Source organism: Paroedura picta, chromosome 1 (assembly GCF_049243985.1).
Source record: "Paroedura picta isolate Pp20150507F chromosome 1, Ppicta_v3.0, whole genome shotgun sequence".
NCBI lineage: Eukaryota > Metazoa > Chordata > Lepidosauria > Squamata > Gekkonidae > Paroedura > Paroedura picta.
The window spans coordinates 201,898,812-201,912,032 of record NC_135369.1 but is presented as its reverse complement, the minus strand read 5'-3'; the positions used below and the strand labels follow the sequence as shown (position 1 = coordinate 201,912,032).

The 13,221-nt window shown below is 43.2% G+C and overlaps 1 protein-coding gene across 3 annotated transcripts in view; it reads right to left on the bottom strand.

Annotated features, from left to right (window-relative positions):
• Positions 1-13,221, bottom strand: part of ADARB1 (adenosine deaminase RNA specific B1) — a 78,539-nt gene that overhangs the window by 23,210 nt on the left and 42,108 nt on the right. For all 3 annotated transcript variants that reach the window (XM_077316804.1, XM_077316813.1, XM_077316821.1), the window contains 2 exons: positions 12,590-12,704; positions 6,235-6,403 (listed from right to left, as the gene is read on the bottom strand). In XM_077316804.1, coding sequence (XP_077172919.1) covers positions 6,235-6,403; positions 12,590-12,704 — 284 coding nt within the window. The remainder of the gene's footprint in view (positions 1-6,234; positions 6,404-12,589; positions 12,705-13,221) is intronic.

Sequence of the window (13,221 nt, the reverse complement as noted above, 5' to 3'; positions counted from 1 at the left end):
TCCCTTCCCAGTAGCCTCTCCACTTTTCCTGCTTCCTGCTCTCCATCACCCATCCCACTTTCCCTTTTCCTGAGAACACTGCACAGTGCTGTACACCAGGCTGAGCCCAGTTGTGTAATGGAGAACCCACAAGGACTTGCAGGAAGAACCCTGCTGTTCTCTATATGCTCTTCACACTGGCAATTTCACCTCTCTCTTTTTTCTCTCTTTCCTGTTTACCTACCAACCTACCAACCTACCTGCCCTCTCATCTTTAGCAATATTATTTACTTCTCTTACATCCTGCCTTTCTCCTCAATGGGAACTCAAAGTGGCTTGCATAATCCTTCTCTCCTCCATTTTCTCAACACCCACGTGAAGTAAATCAGACTGAGAATGTGTAACTGGTCTCAAGGTCATCCTGCGAGCTTCCCCGGCTAAGTGGGGATATGAATCTGGGTCTCCCAGATCCTAGTCTGAAATGCTAAACACTATACAACACTGGCATTTGTGAAACAACTGTTGTTGAACACTGGTAAGCAGCAGGGCCTGGGTGAGTCATGCAATTCATATGGCAGCATCTCATATAATGGCTGCTGCTGGGGTGGGCCTGCCCCCAATGAGTCCTCCCTTCAAAGGCCAAACCAATCATAGAAAGGACCCTTCCCCTCCTCCCACCTTTAACTGGCAAAAAACAAGGCTGGAAGAATGGCAATTCTGCTGTGGTTGTCTGGCAACATCTATTGAGGGCATTAGTTTCTTACAAGTGCTGCTTCTATCAATTTTCTAGGTTTGTAACCATCCAAGGTGTTCTCTTTTTCTTTAGATTTCTGATTTTTCTCCAAACCTGGGGCTTTTCTCAAGTTGGTAAAAAGATAAAGAGTTGCATTCACATGTAACTGTGTCTTTAGTGCAGACACACATTGGAACTACGCATGCACAGGCCTGCCACAGACAATTTTTCCCTAGCTTTTATAGAAAGCTCAGACCCAGTGCATGTGCCCACTTCTTCCTGCTTCAGGAATCACGTGTCCTTGGGCAGCACATCCCATTGCCTTCAGTTCCTTATGCTACCATGAACCTCACCAATCTCTCTTTTTTGTGTGTGCAGCAGGGCAGGTGGGAGGGAATGTGTGAATGCACTGAAGACATTGATGAACAACAGTTACATATAAGTGCAACCCTGTTTTCATCTTCCGTCTTCATATGCAGCACCGCATTGGGACATTATCAAGCTACCTGCTATGAAGGTGGGTAGGATCTCTCATTGAAACACTGCCTTTACATCTGCATCTTTTCTAGATTAACAGTCCACAATGTAGTGTCAGACAAATGTCTCCTCCAAAGTCCATGTAGCTGCCCTGTATATATCCATTAATAACAGTCAATGATGGAAAGCTGCAGATGACCCTAGGGCTCTTGTAGAATGAGCTTTCAGTTCCAAGGGACATTATCTCCCTGTGTGGCTGTTTTACCTTTCTTAGGTCCCCAATAACAAACTAAGACTGGTCTTCACAAAACGGTTTGGTTCTTTCAAGATAATACAATAAAGCCCTTTTAACATCCAGAGTGTGTAGGGCTAATTCCCCCGTGAAGTTGGTGATGGGAAGAACACAGGCAACACAGTCTCCTCAGCTAAATGAAACTTAGACACCACCTTAGGGAGAAACTTCAAACAGGTAGAGATCTACCTTTTCCTTAAAAACATTTAGGAAGGGAGGATCTATCCTTAAAGCTACTAGCTTGCTAACTCGGCAAGCAGAGGCAGTACCCACCAGCACCTTCCCAAAGGCTCAAAGGGCTCCTTCATGAGTATTGCCAATACCAATAACAGGAACCACTGAGGAACCATACTTAGTGAGTATAGGTTTTATAATCCCTTCAGGAAGTACTGGGGCAGCTTATGTGAAAATACAGTGCAACCATGCACTTCCTTGTGAAAAGCAGTGATTGATGCTAAGGACACTGCTAAGGAGTAACAGGTAGATTGATTGCGAGACTGAAGGGGGACCTTCTCCTGGAAAAGTAAGGAGGGGTTGAATTCTCCAAGCAGTTAGATGCCTTGGTAGATGATCCTAAAAAACACCTTCTCTAAATACTAACAAATGTGGTACCCTCAGGAGAGACTTGTGCTCCCATTTGGCCAGCTGATACAACTCTGGGAACCATATCTGTCAGGTGCTATCAATATGGTGCTATCAAGGTATAATTGTTTCTCAATGACCCTGTATAATAATCAATGGAGGAAAAGCACAGAACAGAGCTCCTTTCCAAAACATTTGAAAGGTATCTCCTATCAAAAGGGGATTGTTCCCCGCTAGATAGCAGAACACAAAGGCTTTAGCTGACTCCATTATCGCAAAAGAGATCCACCACTGTGAACCCACATTCCATGAAGATCGGGTATAGGTAAGTATCCTGAATGGACCATTCATAGTTTGTTCTGAAAATACTGCTTAGGCTGTCTGCTTGAGTATTCATTATCCTGTTATGTGCATTGCCCTTAGGGAGATTCCCTTGACTACTGCATACTCCCATACCTCTAGGGCACCCTTGTACAGACATCTGGAACAGGCGCCCCCTTGCTTGTTCAGATAACGAACAGTAGCCGAATTGTCCAATTGTACCAGGACCTTCTTTCCCTGCAGTTTATCTGAAAATGAGATAAGGGCAAACTTCACCGTATACAGTTCTAAAACATTAATATGATACTGGGCCCAAGCAATGGGCCATCAGCCATGCAATGATGTGTTCTGGCAGTATGCCCCCCAACCCAACTGGGAAGCACTGGTTGTTACTGCAACATCATTGGACCAAACGACATCCCTGCAAGTAGGTGATCCTCCTCCATCAATCAAGATAAGGTCCTCACTGCCTGCTTGGGGATCATAAAGCATACCCCAGGAGAATGAAAGTCAGCCTTGCACCTACTTAGAAACCCCCTCACATGTAACATAGCCAATGCAACCACAGCTGTAGTAAATGCCATCCTAATAGGCATTGAATGTTCCAAACCTATTGCATTCAGTTTAGATTTCTGCTGATTGACTAGTAACCTTAATTATGACAAGTCCTGAGAGTAATCTCAATATCTCTGCACAGGACTTGGTTATCACGAGCTACTAATAACCTGTCATTTAGGTAAGGAAAAATCATACACTCCTGTGTAAGTAGAAAGGCCACTACCAAATACTTCGTAAAGACTCTTTGGTCTCTCAAAGGGGAGTGAAGAGTACTGGCAAACTCATTAAAGGTAAAGGTATCCCCTGTGCAAGCACCGGGTCATGTCTGACCCTTGGGGTGACGTCCTCTAGCGTTTTTATGTCAGACTCAATATGGGGTGGTTTGCCAGTGCCTTCCCCAGTCATTACCATTTACCTCCCAACAAGCTGGGTACTCATTTTACCGACCTCGGAAGGATGGAAGGCTGAGTCAATCTTGAGCCAGCTGCTGGGATTGAACACCCAGCCTCACGGGCAGAGCTTTCAGACTGCATGTCTGCTGCCTTACCACTCTGCACCACAAACTCATTAACCTTGTCTAAACCAAAGGAACTTTCAGTGTGATACATGAGTAGAGATATGAAAATAAACATCCTTGAGATCAAGGAATACAAACTACATACCCTGCTCAAGCCATTCTATTATAGACGGAAGACAGACCATCTTAAATTTAGAAACTTTAATCAATTTATTCAAATCCCTTAGATCTAGGATAGGTCAATGAAAAAAACATTCCATGACTTGGCTGTCTGTCTATGCTTCTTCATGGTGGTGAGGAACGTAGTCTCAGAGAACAGTCATGCCTTCAAAAGGTAAGTCTTCTACCTTGCAAAGGTTGTTCAAATGCAGTGCATTGCTGTATAACCAAGAGTGGTGCCAGAACACAATGCTGGATGCTATGGATCTAGCCATTACCCCCACAGTATGCTTGCCTGCACTGATTTCCTGTTTATAAACTTTGATGGCCACATTCTGGATAAGGCTAGCCTATCCTCTGGGAAGTTTCTCCCAATATGGGTACAGGCTTTCCCATAGGAATAGCTGGTAGCCAGCCATAATCACAGTGATCCACCCTATAATCCAGGGCTGCCAATGCATACAATCTTCTCCCAATATATCAAGCCTCTTCTGCCTTCCCTGTCAGCTGGTGAGGAATGCAGTCCCAGACACTGATGGGTAAGAATGTCCATAGTAATAAGGTATGACAGAGGTAGACGAGTCAAGAAGAATTCACGGGAATCTGTTTTAATACAATAGAGGTTTTCAATCTTTCTTGGTGTTGTTTGTATAGAAGCCAGTCATTTCCAAACTGGAATAGTCAAATCAGACAGTCCTCCTAAAATGGGAACGCTACTGAGCCCATCAAATCCGCATAGAGGCAGCTGAGGATATGATCCTTAGGTCTACTATGAGAAGAAGAAGAGTTGGTTCTTATATGCTGCTTTTCTCTACCAGAAGCAGTCTCATAGTGGCTTACAATCGCCTTCCCTTTCCTCTCCCCTCACCTCCCCTCCCCTGTGAGTTGGGTGAGGCTGAGAGAGCCCTGAGATTACTGCTCAGTCAGAAAAGCTTTATCAATGCTGTGGCGTGCCCAAGGTAACCCAGGAGGAGAACTGGGGAATCAAACCCAGCTCACCAGATTAGACATCCGCACTCCTAACCACTACACACATGTGAAGATATCAATTTTGAGAGCTCTAGCAATCCTGAGCATCTGTTCACTATAAAGTCTCAAGTTCTCACTAGGTCCCCCACAACTTCATCTGGTGAAGGTTTCAAAACACTCTCAGAATTGTATTGAGAAACCATATAAGCCAAATTCGAACGACACTGGAATGCAGGATGGAAGCGTTGTAAGTCATCAAAGACAAATATCGCTTCTGGGTCATCAAAAAACGCAAGCTGACATCCTCCCGCTCCCTTTGAGAGGGGGAGAGGCAGTATTCCAAATGACCTGCCAGTTGTCAGACAAGAGAAGGTCTCGACTGAGCTGACACTAATTGACCCACCGGAATGGAGGGATGCATCTCTTCTACCTCTGGATCTGAGAGGCATGGATGCTACTTTAGGTGATGGAATATGGGAGGTCCTCACCTTTGATCTAACACTCCCCCCAACATCAGATTTAGACACTGACTTAAATGGCTCAACATTAAAGCACTCCTTATGTTTCAATTTCTTATGTCCCTTGGTAGGTGGAGCATCAGATGCTGAATTAGTTCACTTTGAAGAGGAAGGATTCAATCACTCCTTTCTTAATCTCTTGAGCTACAGAAGAGGCTTGTCAAGGAGGTTCTACAGCCGTGCTTGACATAGTGCCTGTCAGAACTGAACAGCTCTACAGCATGCCTCCTTCAAGGTCAGGTTCAAGGATGCCACGCCCGGAGGTCCTGGAGATGGAACTGACAGATGGAAGGGAGGCTGAAAGTGTGTTCCCCCACAGCACTGCCTTAAAGTGAAAAGGCTTTGGACATGAAGTGCTGGCAAACTTGACACGCAGATACATTATGCATCTGTCCAAAGCACAAAAGACAGAGCTCTCGTTTGCGACTACAGACCATCTTAATGAAAGTACCTCTGAAAGACATAGGCCATAATCTTCCAAAAATCATAAGAAGAACACAGTCCAATCTCCAAGCTAATAACAAGGAAAAACATCTCTGCTCTTTGCAGCAGCAAAAGAGGAACTGAGGGGAAGGGGGCAACATGTGACACCTGGAGCATGGAGGAATTAGTGCATGCACTGGACCTGAGGGTGCGGTGCGCTCCTTGCAGAGCTTTCTATAAGTTAGAAAAAATATGTCTGTTTCAGGCCTGTGCATGCGTAGTCCTAGTGTGGGGCTGCACATGAAAACAGAAGGTGAATCTTGCCGGTCCATGGCTACAGTCTCTGGATTTAAGCATCCACAGATTTGGCCACATTGAGAATTAGATATATGGATGATATCAGTGATAATAATGATTATCACTGATATCTTGATCCATGGGTGCTGAGACAGCTACCAAAAACTTTAGAAAGTTCAGAGGTGTTGAGTCAAAGGCAATTACTGTTCCCCTGCCTGTGCTGATGTTGGTTTCAATTGTCATCCCAAGGGAATACCAGAATCTCATCCTATTATTTGTTGCACTAGAACAGGAACTCGCAGAATTGTATTATTAGGCTCTGAGCCCAAGCAAAATGCAACCAAGGGACCTTTGCTTCAACTTAGTGCCCTGAAGAGTGAGATACTAGGGAGCTGGGCTTTCAGCTTACCTTAACAGCAGTTCAAGTTGCATATAGAGAAATTTAAGCAGGCACCTGCGAGCTATAATTTCTGCATGGCAATCATTCAACGCAAGACCACGATCACTCATGTATTCTCCATTGATACACTTTGTTCCTGTGGAAACACTTATAACCTGAGCATCTTTCACATCGGTACCTGAAAAACAAATGTAAGAGTGGAAAAAAAATTTCCAGGGACATATTAGTCTGTTGCCCAGACTAACTTGCTTTGAACATGAGGCCTGGGGGATGCTGCTGAATTACAAAAGACTGTTCAACCTCTGTCAGCTCTCATTCTATATTTTAAAGAGCATACTTGCAATGGAAAAAAAATCACAATAAGATCCTGTCACACTGTTTGGGTTGACTTCTAGACCCATGTAAATGTAAGCGTAATTATTAAAATACGCAGAATTTAAATTTATTCTTCAAACCTCAAGCTATACTTAAGCAGTGAACTTGCAATGGCCAAATGTTACAACAACATTTCCTTCTCAAAACATGAACTGAAAGTGGCTTCGATTGAGTGGCAATGGAAAGAAGTTCCATCAGAGCACTGGGTCTTCTTTGCCCACCCCCAAAATACCACCCCGCCCCCAGGAGGGAAATGAAAGGCAGCTGAAAATCTAAAGCAGGAAGGAGGAATCAGCAAAAAACATTCCATAAACAGAAATCATCTGCTATCCAACCCAGAGGGTCTTGAGATTTGTATCGCTACATACCACAAGCCTTATCTAGAGAAGTAAAAGAGAATTCCAGTATCACCTTAAAGACTAACTTTTATTTCAATATGAGCTTTTGTGAGTCACAGCCCACTTCATCAGATAGGTATCTGAAGGAAAATAGTTACTGGGATATTTTATGAGATAGGGGGTAGTCAACGATTGGTGTAAATTGCACCATTTCTCTTCCAAGGGAAGAAGAAAAGGGAGCGCATCATTGGCGCATGATGGCCTCTATTAAATTGGATAATGCCCCAATGGGTAGGTATATACATATCATCGATATATGCTAAGTACAAGACAAGAGCCAATGGGCATGAGCTCAAAAAGCATTGCTTGAAGTCAGCCTTGAAAATGCTTGTATATTCTTGGTGTCAAGTAGGTGCCCATAGCTGTGACTAATTCATCTCCCAGAGTTGTCAAATAGAGTTAGATGCTTACTAATTTCAAATATGCGATCAGGTAGACCAGTCCTGCTCAGTTGTATATAAAATTATGTGTTGGGAAGGCATGAGATTTTTAAAGCAAAAAGGCTCACAGATATGGGGGAAGTAAATTCACCCATTGCCTATTCCTCATCTCTCTGTGATCTGTCTCCCCAGTCACTTTCTCCTTGGTCAGACTCTGACACAAAAAGTGATCTTGGTGGGGAGAAAAACCCCAAGTAAGCAATGGAGAGAGTTTAGATTAAAGTATGTGGAATACAATTAAGATAATTTTGACCTAAGGAAAAAGGATGGCATAACTGAAGGTTAAGGGCTGGATGTCAACAAATGAGTCATCAACACCATACTTGCCAAATAACAACAGCTCTGGTGGCCTATTTTCAGGAGATAAATTTTCAGTTAATAACTGTGCTGTGAATATGCAGGACTCCAGTTAATCAGCACACATGACTATATGTAACAAAGTCTTCTGGCTTGGGCATTTTCTGTAACAAATGTTCCCAAGGAAGGATGTTCATTTATCTCTGTGCAGAAACAGGAGTTTTTTGAGTGGTTACTCTGCAGCTGTATGAAACATCCTTCTGAACCCCCAAGAGGAATCTAAGATTTCTGGCACTGGTTCCATCCGTCTTGAGGAGAGAGGCATCTTCTAGGAGGCAGGTCTCAAATGGGTGGAGCTGAACCCTCCTGCACAGTTCCTCCCTTAGGGGGTGGAGCAAAATAAAGCATACAAAGTTGCAGGACAGAAGGCGCATTGTTTCAAAGGGCAACCATACTGGTCTGCAGCAGAAGAGCTACATTAGAGTCCAACGGCACCATGGAAACCAACAAGATTTTTGGGGTATGAAAGTTAAAGCTCCCTTCATCAGGTATCTGATGCAGGATGTTTTGATTCTCAAAAGTTTATATACCCAGAAAATCTTGTTGGTCTCTAAGCTGCTACAGCCTTTGTACAGGGCAGAAAACCAAATCCAAGAACTCACAAACTGACCTACCTGGACATTATGTCATCATGAAAAAGAGCACTGAGCTTGACCAAAGACCCTCTGGTTTTCACATCCAGGGCATAATACTACTACAAGCAGGCTTTCTCAACCAGAGTTTCATGAAACCCTGGGGTTTCCTGCTGCCCCTGGAAAGGTTTTCCAAACGGGTGGAAGTTAATTATTTTTATGTATATAGTTTTGTATATAGTTTTTAAAGTTGTTAAACATTTATCATGAAATATGACTATATATGGTTATATTTTAAAAAAAAAAAAACCTTGGCTAATTATTGGCCTGTAGGGTTGGGAAGGGGACGGGCACCGGGTAGGCATATACACAGCTATGCTTCCCAACCATATTCTGCCCCTTCTGGGATTTCTTGAAGAATATTTCAGGTGTTTTTCAATGGTCAAAAAGTTGAGAAAGGCTGTACTACAGGATGGTGGAGGGCTGGGACTAAACAGCTGCTCTGCAGATAAGGGCAAACATTTGCTAAAAGCTGTGTATGCAGCTATTGTTTGTCGTGTGTACCAGGAAGAGGCTTACATGCTGGTTCACAACACTAGGATAATAAGCACTATGATCCAGCAACTTAGGAACTGAGAGGATGCCCTCCAGATGAGTCTCCATATCAGGAACACAAGTTGGGGGTCTTCTCTGAAAGAGGAGAAACCAAACCCAAGGGTGCCACTGGACTCAAACTTTGTTCTGTACTAGAGATGTGCATCTCAGCGATCACTGAAGCCTGAGGTGGTGTGTAGGAGGCCAGCGCCACAGAGAGGAGGGGCGACAATGGTGCACCAGCCAGCGGCTGCATACAGGCGCAGAGCTTTGCGCCTGCATGCAGCTGCCACCATCACCGCCCCACCTCTTTGTGCTGTGGCGCTGACCTCCTATGGGCTGCCTCGGGCTTTGGTGTTCGCTGAGGCGCACATCCCTGTTCTGTACCTGTGAGACTGTAAGGAGAATAAATATTTAAGGACTGTAGGTTTCAACAATGCAACCGGGCAAAAAGGGAGGGGAAACAACTTGGAGGAGCTGCAGTAGTGTGCAGAGGGCCTGGCGTTTCAAAGCCAGGCTTATCACAAGGAGCACCATATGTTCTGCTGTTTGTTTCAGTGTAGGGGTAATATCGTGACATGTTCTGGGGATAAGAGATCTTTGGCCTCAGGAAAGTAATGGCTTTGTTGACCAGGTGTAATACTTTGGCAAACCCATGGAATACTTGGCTAGCATGAAGTGAGCAGTGTCCTGATTTTGTGAAGTATTCCAGCTCTGAGGAATATAGGCTTGAACATAGATAGAGAACATTTCCAAAGGTCATAAAGTCATCTTCAAGGGAGAGATCTCTTCCCCCACCCTAGTGTAATACTCGGAGCACTTGGAATTAACTGCAAGCTGAGAGCACCTCAATATTTAGAATGATTCCCCCCCCCTTCATGCTCACCTAGCAGTGAATGTGCTAAGTGTGTGGATTTTAACTAGAGGTCTCTCTGTAACATAAGCACTAGTTTATGGAGATTTGTAGGCTGTTAAATGGCTGTTTTATGTTGGAGGTTTTTTTGCCAATGACTTATTTTTAATACGGTGTGATTTCTTGGTATTGGTGATATTAGCAAGTTTACTTTTTTCACGTTTCCCAATGGAAAACTGGGGGGAGGGAGAGTGAAAGAAACCTCCTACAGAATATTTTTCTCATTTGGAACAAGAAAAATGCGACTTGGCGATCACAGAAGCCCCAAGTGGCACGTAGGAGGCCAGCGGCGTGGAGCGGAGAGGAGGGGTGGTGGCGGTGCTGACCACCTTGGGCTTCGGTGACTGCTGAGGCAGCTGAACCATACCAAGGCACACAACCCTACTGTAGACATATAAAATAGGAACGGGGTTCTGGGGAAAGTTTCTGCTAATAGGAAGAGTTTTCACAGATTCCTTGAGTTGTTCCTGTGGGTCCCCCCATCTCCCAGGAGCAATGTTTCAGGAGTCAGTTTGGGCAAAAATAGTAAGGAGGAAAAATCCTGTTCCATAGATAGATACTACATAGGCACATCTTCTCTATGCAATATTGTTGAAACGCCAATGTAAATTAAAGAAAAATCAGGTTAAATGGAGAAAAGATCTTTGTTAATGTGATCAAGAGTAAGCTGTGGGAACTTCCCGATGCATAAGTGCCTCAATTTCGGTTTGTATCTTATGTAAAGAAAATATAATGAGCATTTATCTCTTTGGAAGTTAGCCAAAATATATAATAATATGCTGGCACTGTACAATCTCCAAAGGGATTTTTTCTGTATGTGGTGGACATGTGAGAGAGTCAACAGATTCTGGGAAATGGTGGGAAACTGATATACAGCCAAACTACCCAAAGGATTACAGACTATTATTTTACACTTTCTATCTTTAGAAAGACACTCCCCAAATTTTGGAGGGAAAACACTTTTCACAAGAAATCAGATTGGCTCAAAGTTAACTAGGTATGTATTTTGTCCAGACTCACAATTTTGCAAAAACAAAAACCCTAAAGGACATAGAGCTGACAAATTATGGCCTTTGGTCATAAATTGGGTTGAATCTGACACAGCAAAATGTGAAGCTTTAAAGCCATGCAGTATTTCAGAGATTATAAAGTCAATTCAGATATGGCATTTGAAAAGGCAAACTCTACACTGGGGGTTAGCAGGGAAGAAACTGAAAATAACAGTCAATAGTGAAATGTCCTTGTAAGAGGCAGCATCATTTGGAGTATTAAGTATGGTTCTGGTTGCCACATCTCAAAAAGAACCTTATGGAGCTGGAAGAAAGTACAGAGGAGGGCAACCAGGATGATTACAGCAACTTTCTGATGGGGAAAGCCTACACAGTGGAAGGATCTCCTGACTGTGCTCAATGTTGTTTTGGTTTTCTTCTGAGAGAGCTGCTCAGTTGATGTCAGGATCAGTCACCTGCTCTCTGCCATGTCTGTATCAAGCTAGCCAGAGGGAATCCATCTTTGTGTGTGTGTAACTTCTATTGCTTTTACCCATGTAACCATTTGTGCTTATGGCTCTGTAGCATTTCCTTTGAACCTCTATCCTCCCTTTGATGCCCCTGAGCTTTTCACACTGCATGTTCCCCCTGCTGTGATACTTTGTTACCAGTATCCCTGTAAACATCTTATCTACAACTTGAGGCGCCGAGCTGACCAAGGACGCGGCAACAGAAACACTTTGGCAGGAAGCCCAGGATGGCACCTGGGTGGAGGATGTCGCCCCTCCCCTGGGAACGGGGCTGGTTTAGGCGGGAGAATTGTATTGATAACTGCCTGCTTTCCCGATATCGAACAGTCCTGACTTCAGATGTTTGAGTATTCAGATCTACTTTCAATTAAAGCTTTCTTTCTATAGAAGCCTTGTTGTGAGTTTTGTCTGCCTCTGACAGTGGGTTGGAACACCTTTCCTATGAGAAATGGCTGAAGAGTCTGGAACCTTTCAGTTTAGTATAAGATGACTGACGGGAGAGGACATAATAAAGTCTTATTAAATTATACATGGGAAAGAGTGGATAGCACTTCTTCTTACTCTCCCATAAAACAAGAACTCCATGGCGCCCAATGAAACTGATGGACAACAGGTAAAGAAGAGACCAAAGTAAATACTAGTGATGACCACAGGCACAGATGGCTTCAATAGGGGATTAGAAGGATTCTTAGGTCTGTCAAGGGTTTCTAGTCCTACTGACTGAAGGCAATTGGCCAATTCAGAGACATAAACACCTCTAAACACCCTGTACTAGGAGAACTTCAAGGAAAGGCTGTGGCCTCTATGACCAGTTTTGTCCAAACTCCGCACTCAGGCAGCTGGTTGGATGCTGCATAAAACAGATTCCCCAGCCAGAGGGACCAAGTCAGCAGGGCTCTCCTTATGTTTTCAAGTGTATGAGGTTGTATGGATATACTGAAGATTGTCTTGATAGCTTTCACAAATGTTTAAATTTAAAACGTAGTTGGGACTTCTTTCACTAAAAATCAAAAACAATTATTTCCATATTCAACTTTTTTCTAGTGATCAGTTTGCTACATTTAATTACATCTAGAAATCGGAATTAACCCTTTACATTTGATGCATGAAGAAACACAGGAACCCCTTCAGGAAAAGGAAGTGACATATAAGCGACACATAAAACAACAAACCAAGTGGGGGGAGTTTTTTGTTACCTGTCGTCATGACAACTCCAGCAAGAACTTTTCTACGTGCATGGGGTGATGTAAAATTATCAGTCAATTCACTGAACTTATCTACCACCAAGCGTGCTACAGCATCGGCTAAAACCTGCAAAATCATAGAAATAGTAAGATCATCCAACAAAACACATCATATGAATGTTCAACTTAAGGAAACTTCTTTCTAACATTTTCAAAAGTCATTTAACCACTGTGTAATATTATTTTAATATTTAACAGAAGTTGTTGGCATTTCTAATCACTGTTAATTAATTAAATGTATTAAGGTAATCCAAAGTAGTTAAAATATACACCAGCCATCTCTCTAACGCATTATTCTCAGATCATGATGCATTTTTTAATGGCAGCTTTTGGCAATCATCTTGGAATAGTATTTCAAATGCAAGGGGTGAAAACTGCATATTAACATCAAGGCTTGTAGTCTGGCCTCACATAGCTCCTTCCTTGGAAAGTGCACACATGCTTATCAAACCAGTTACATATCTACTCTGTTAGTTCCTTCTCATCCATTGCACCAAAAGGTTAGACTGAATAAGCTTGATTTCCATCCAGAAGGCATTGTTCCGTAGATGCCAATCAATGGTCCGTTATCATTTAACGCGTTA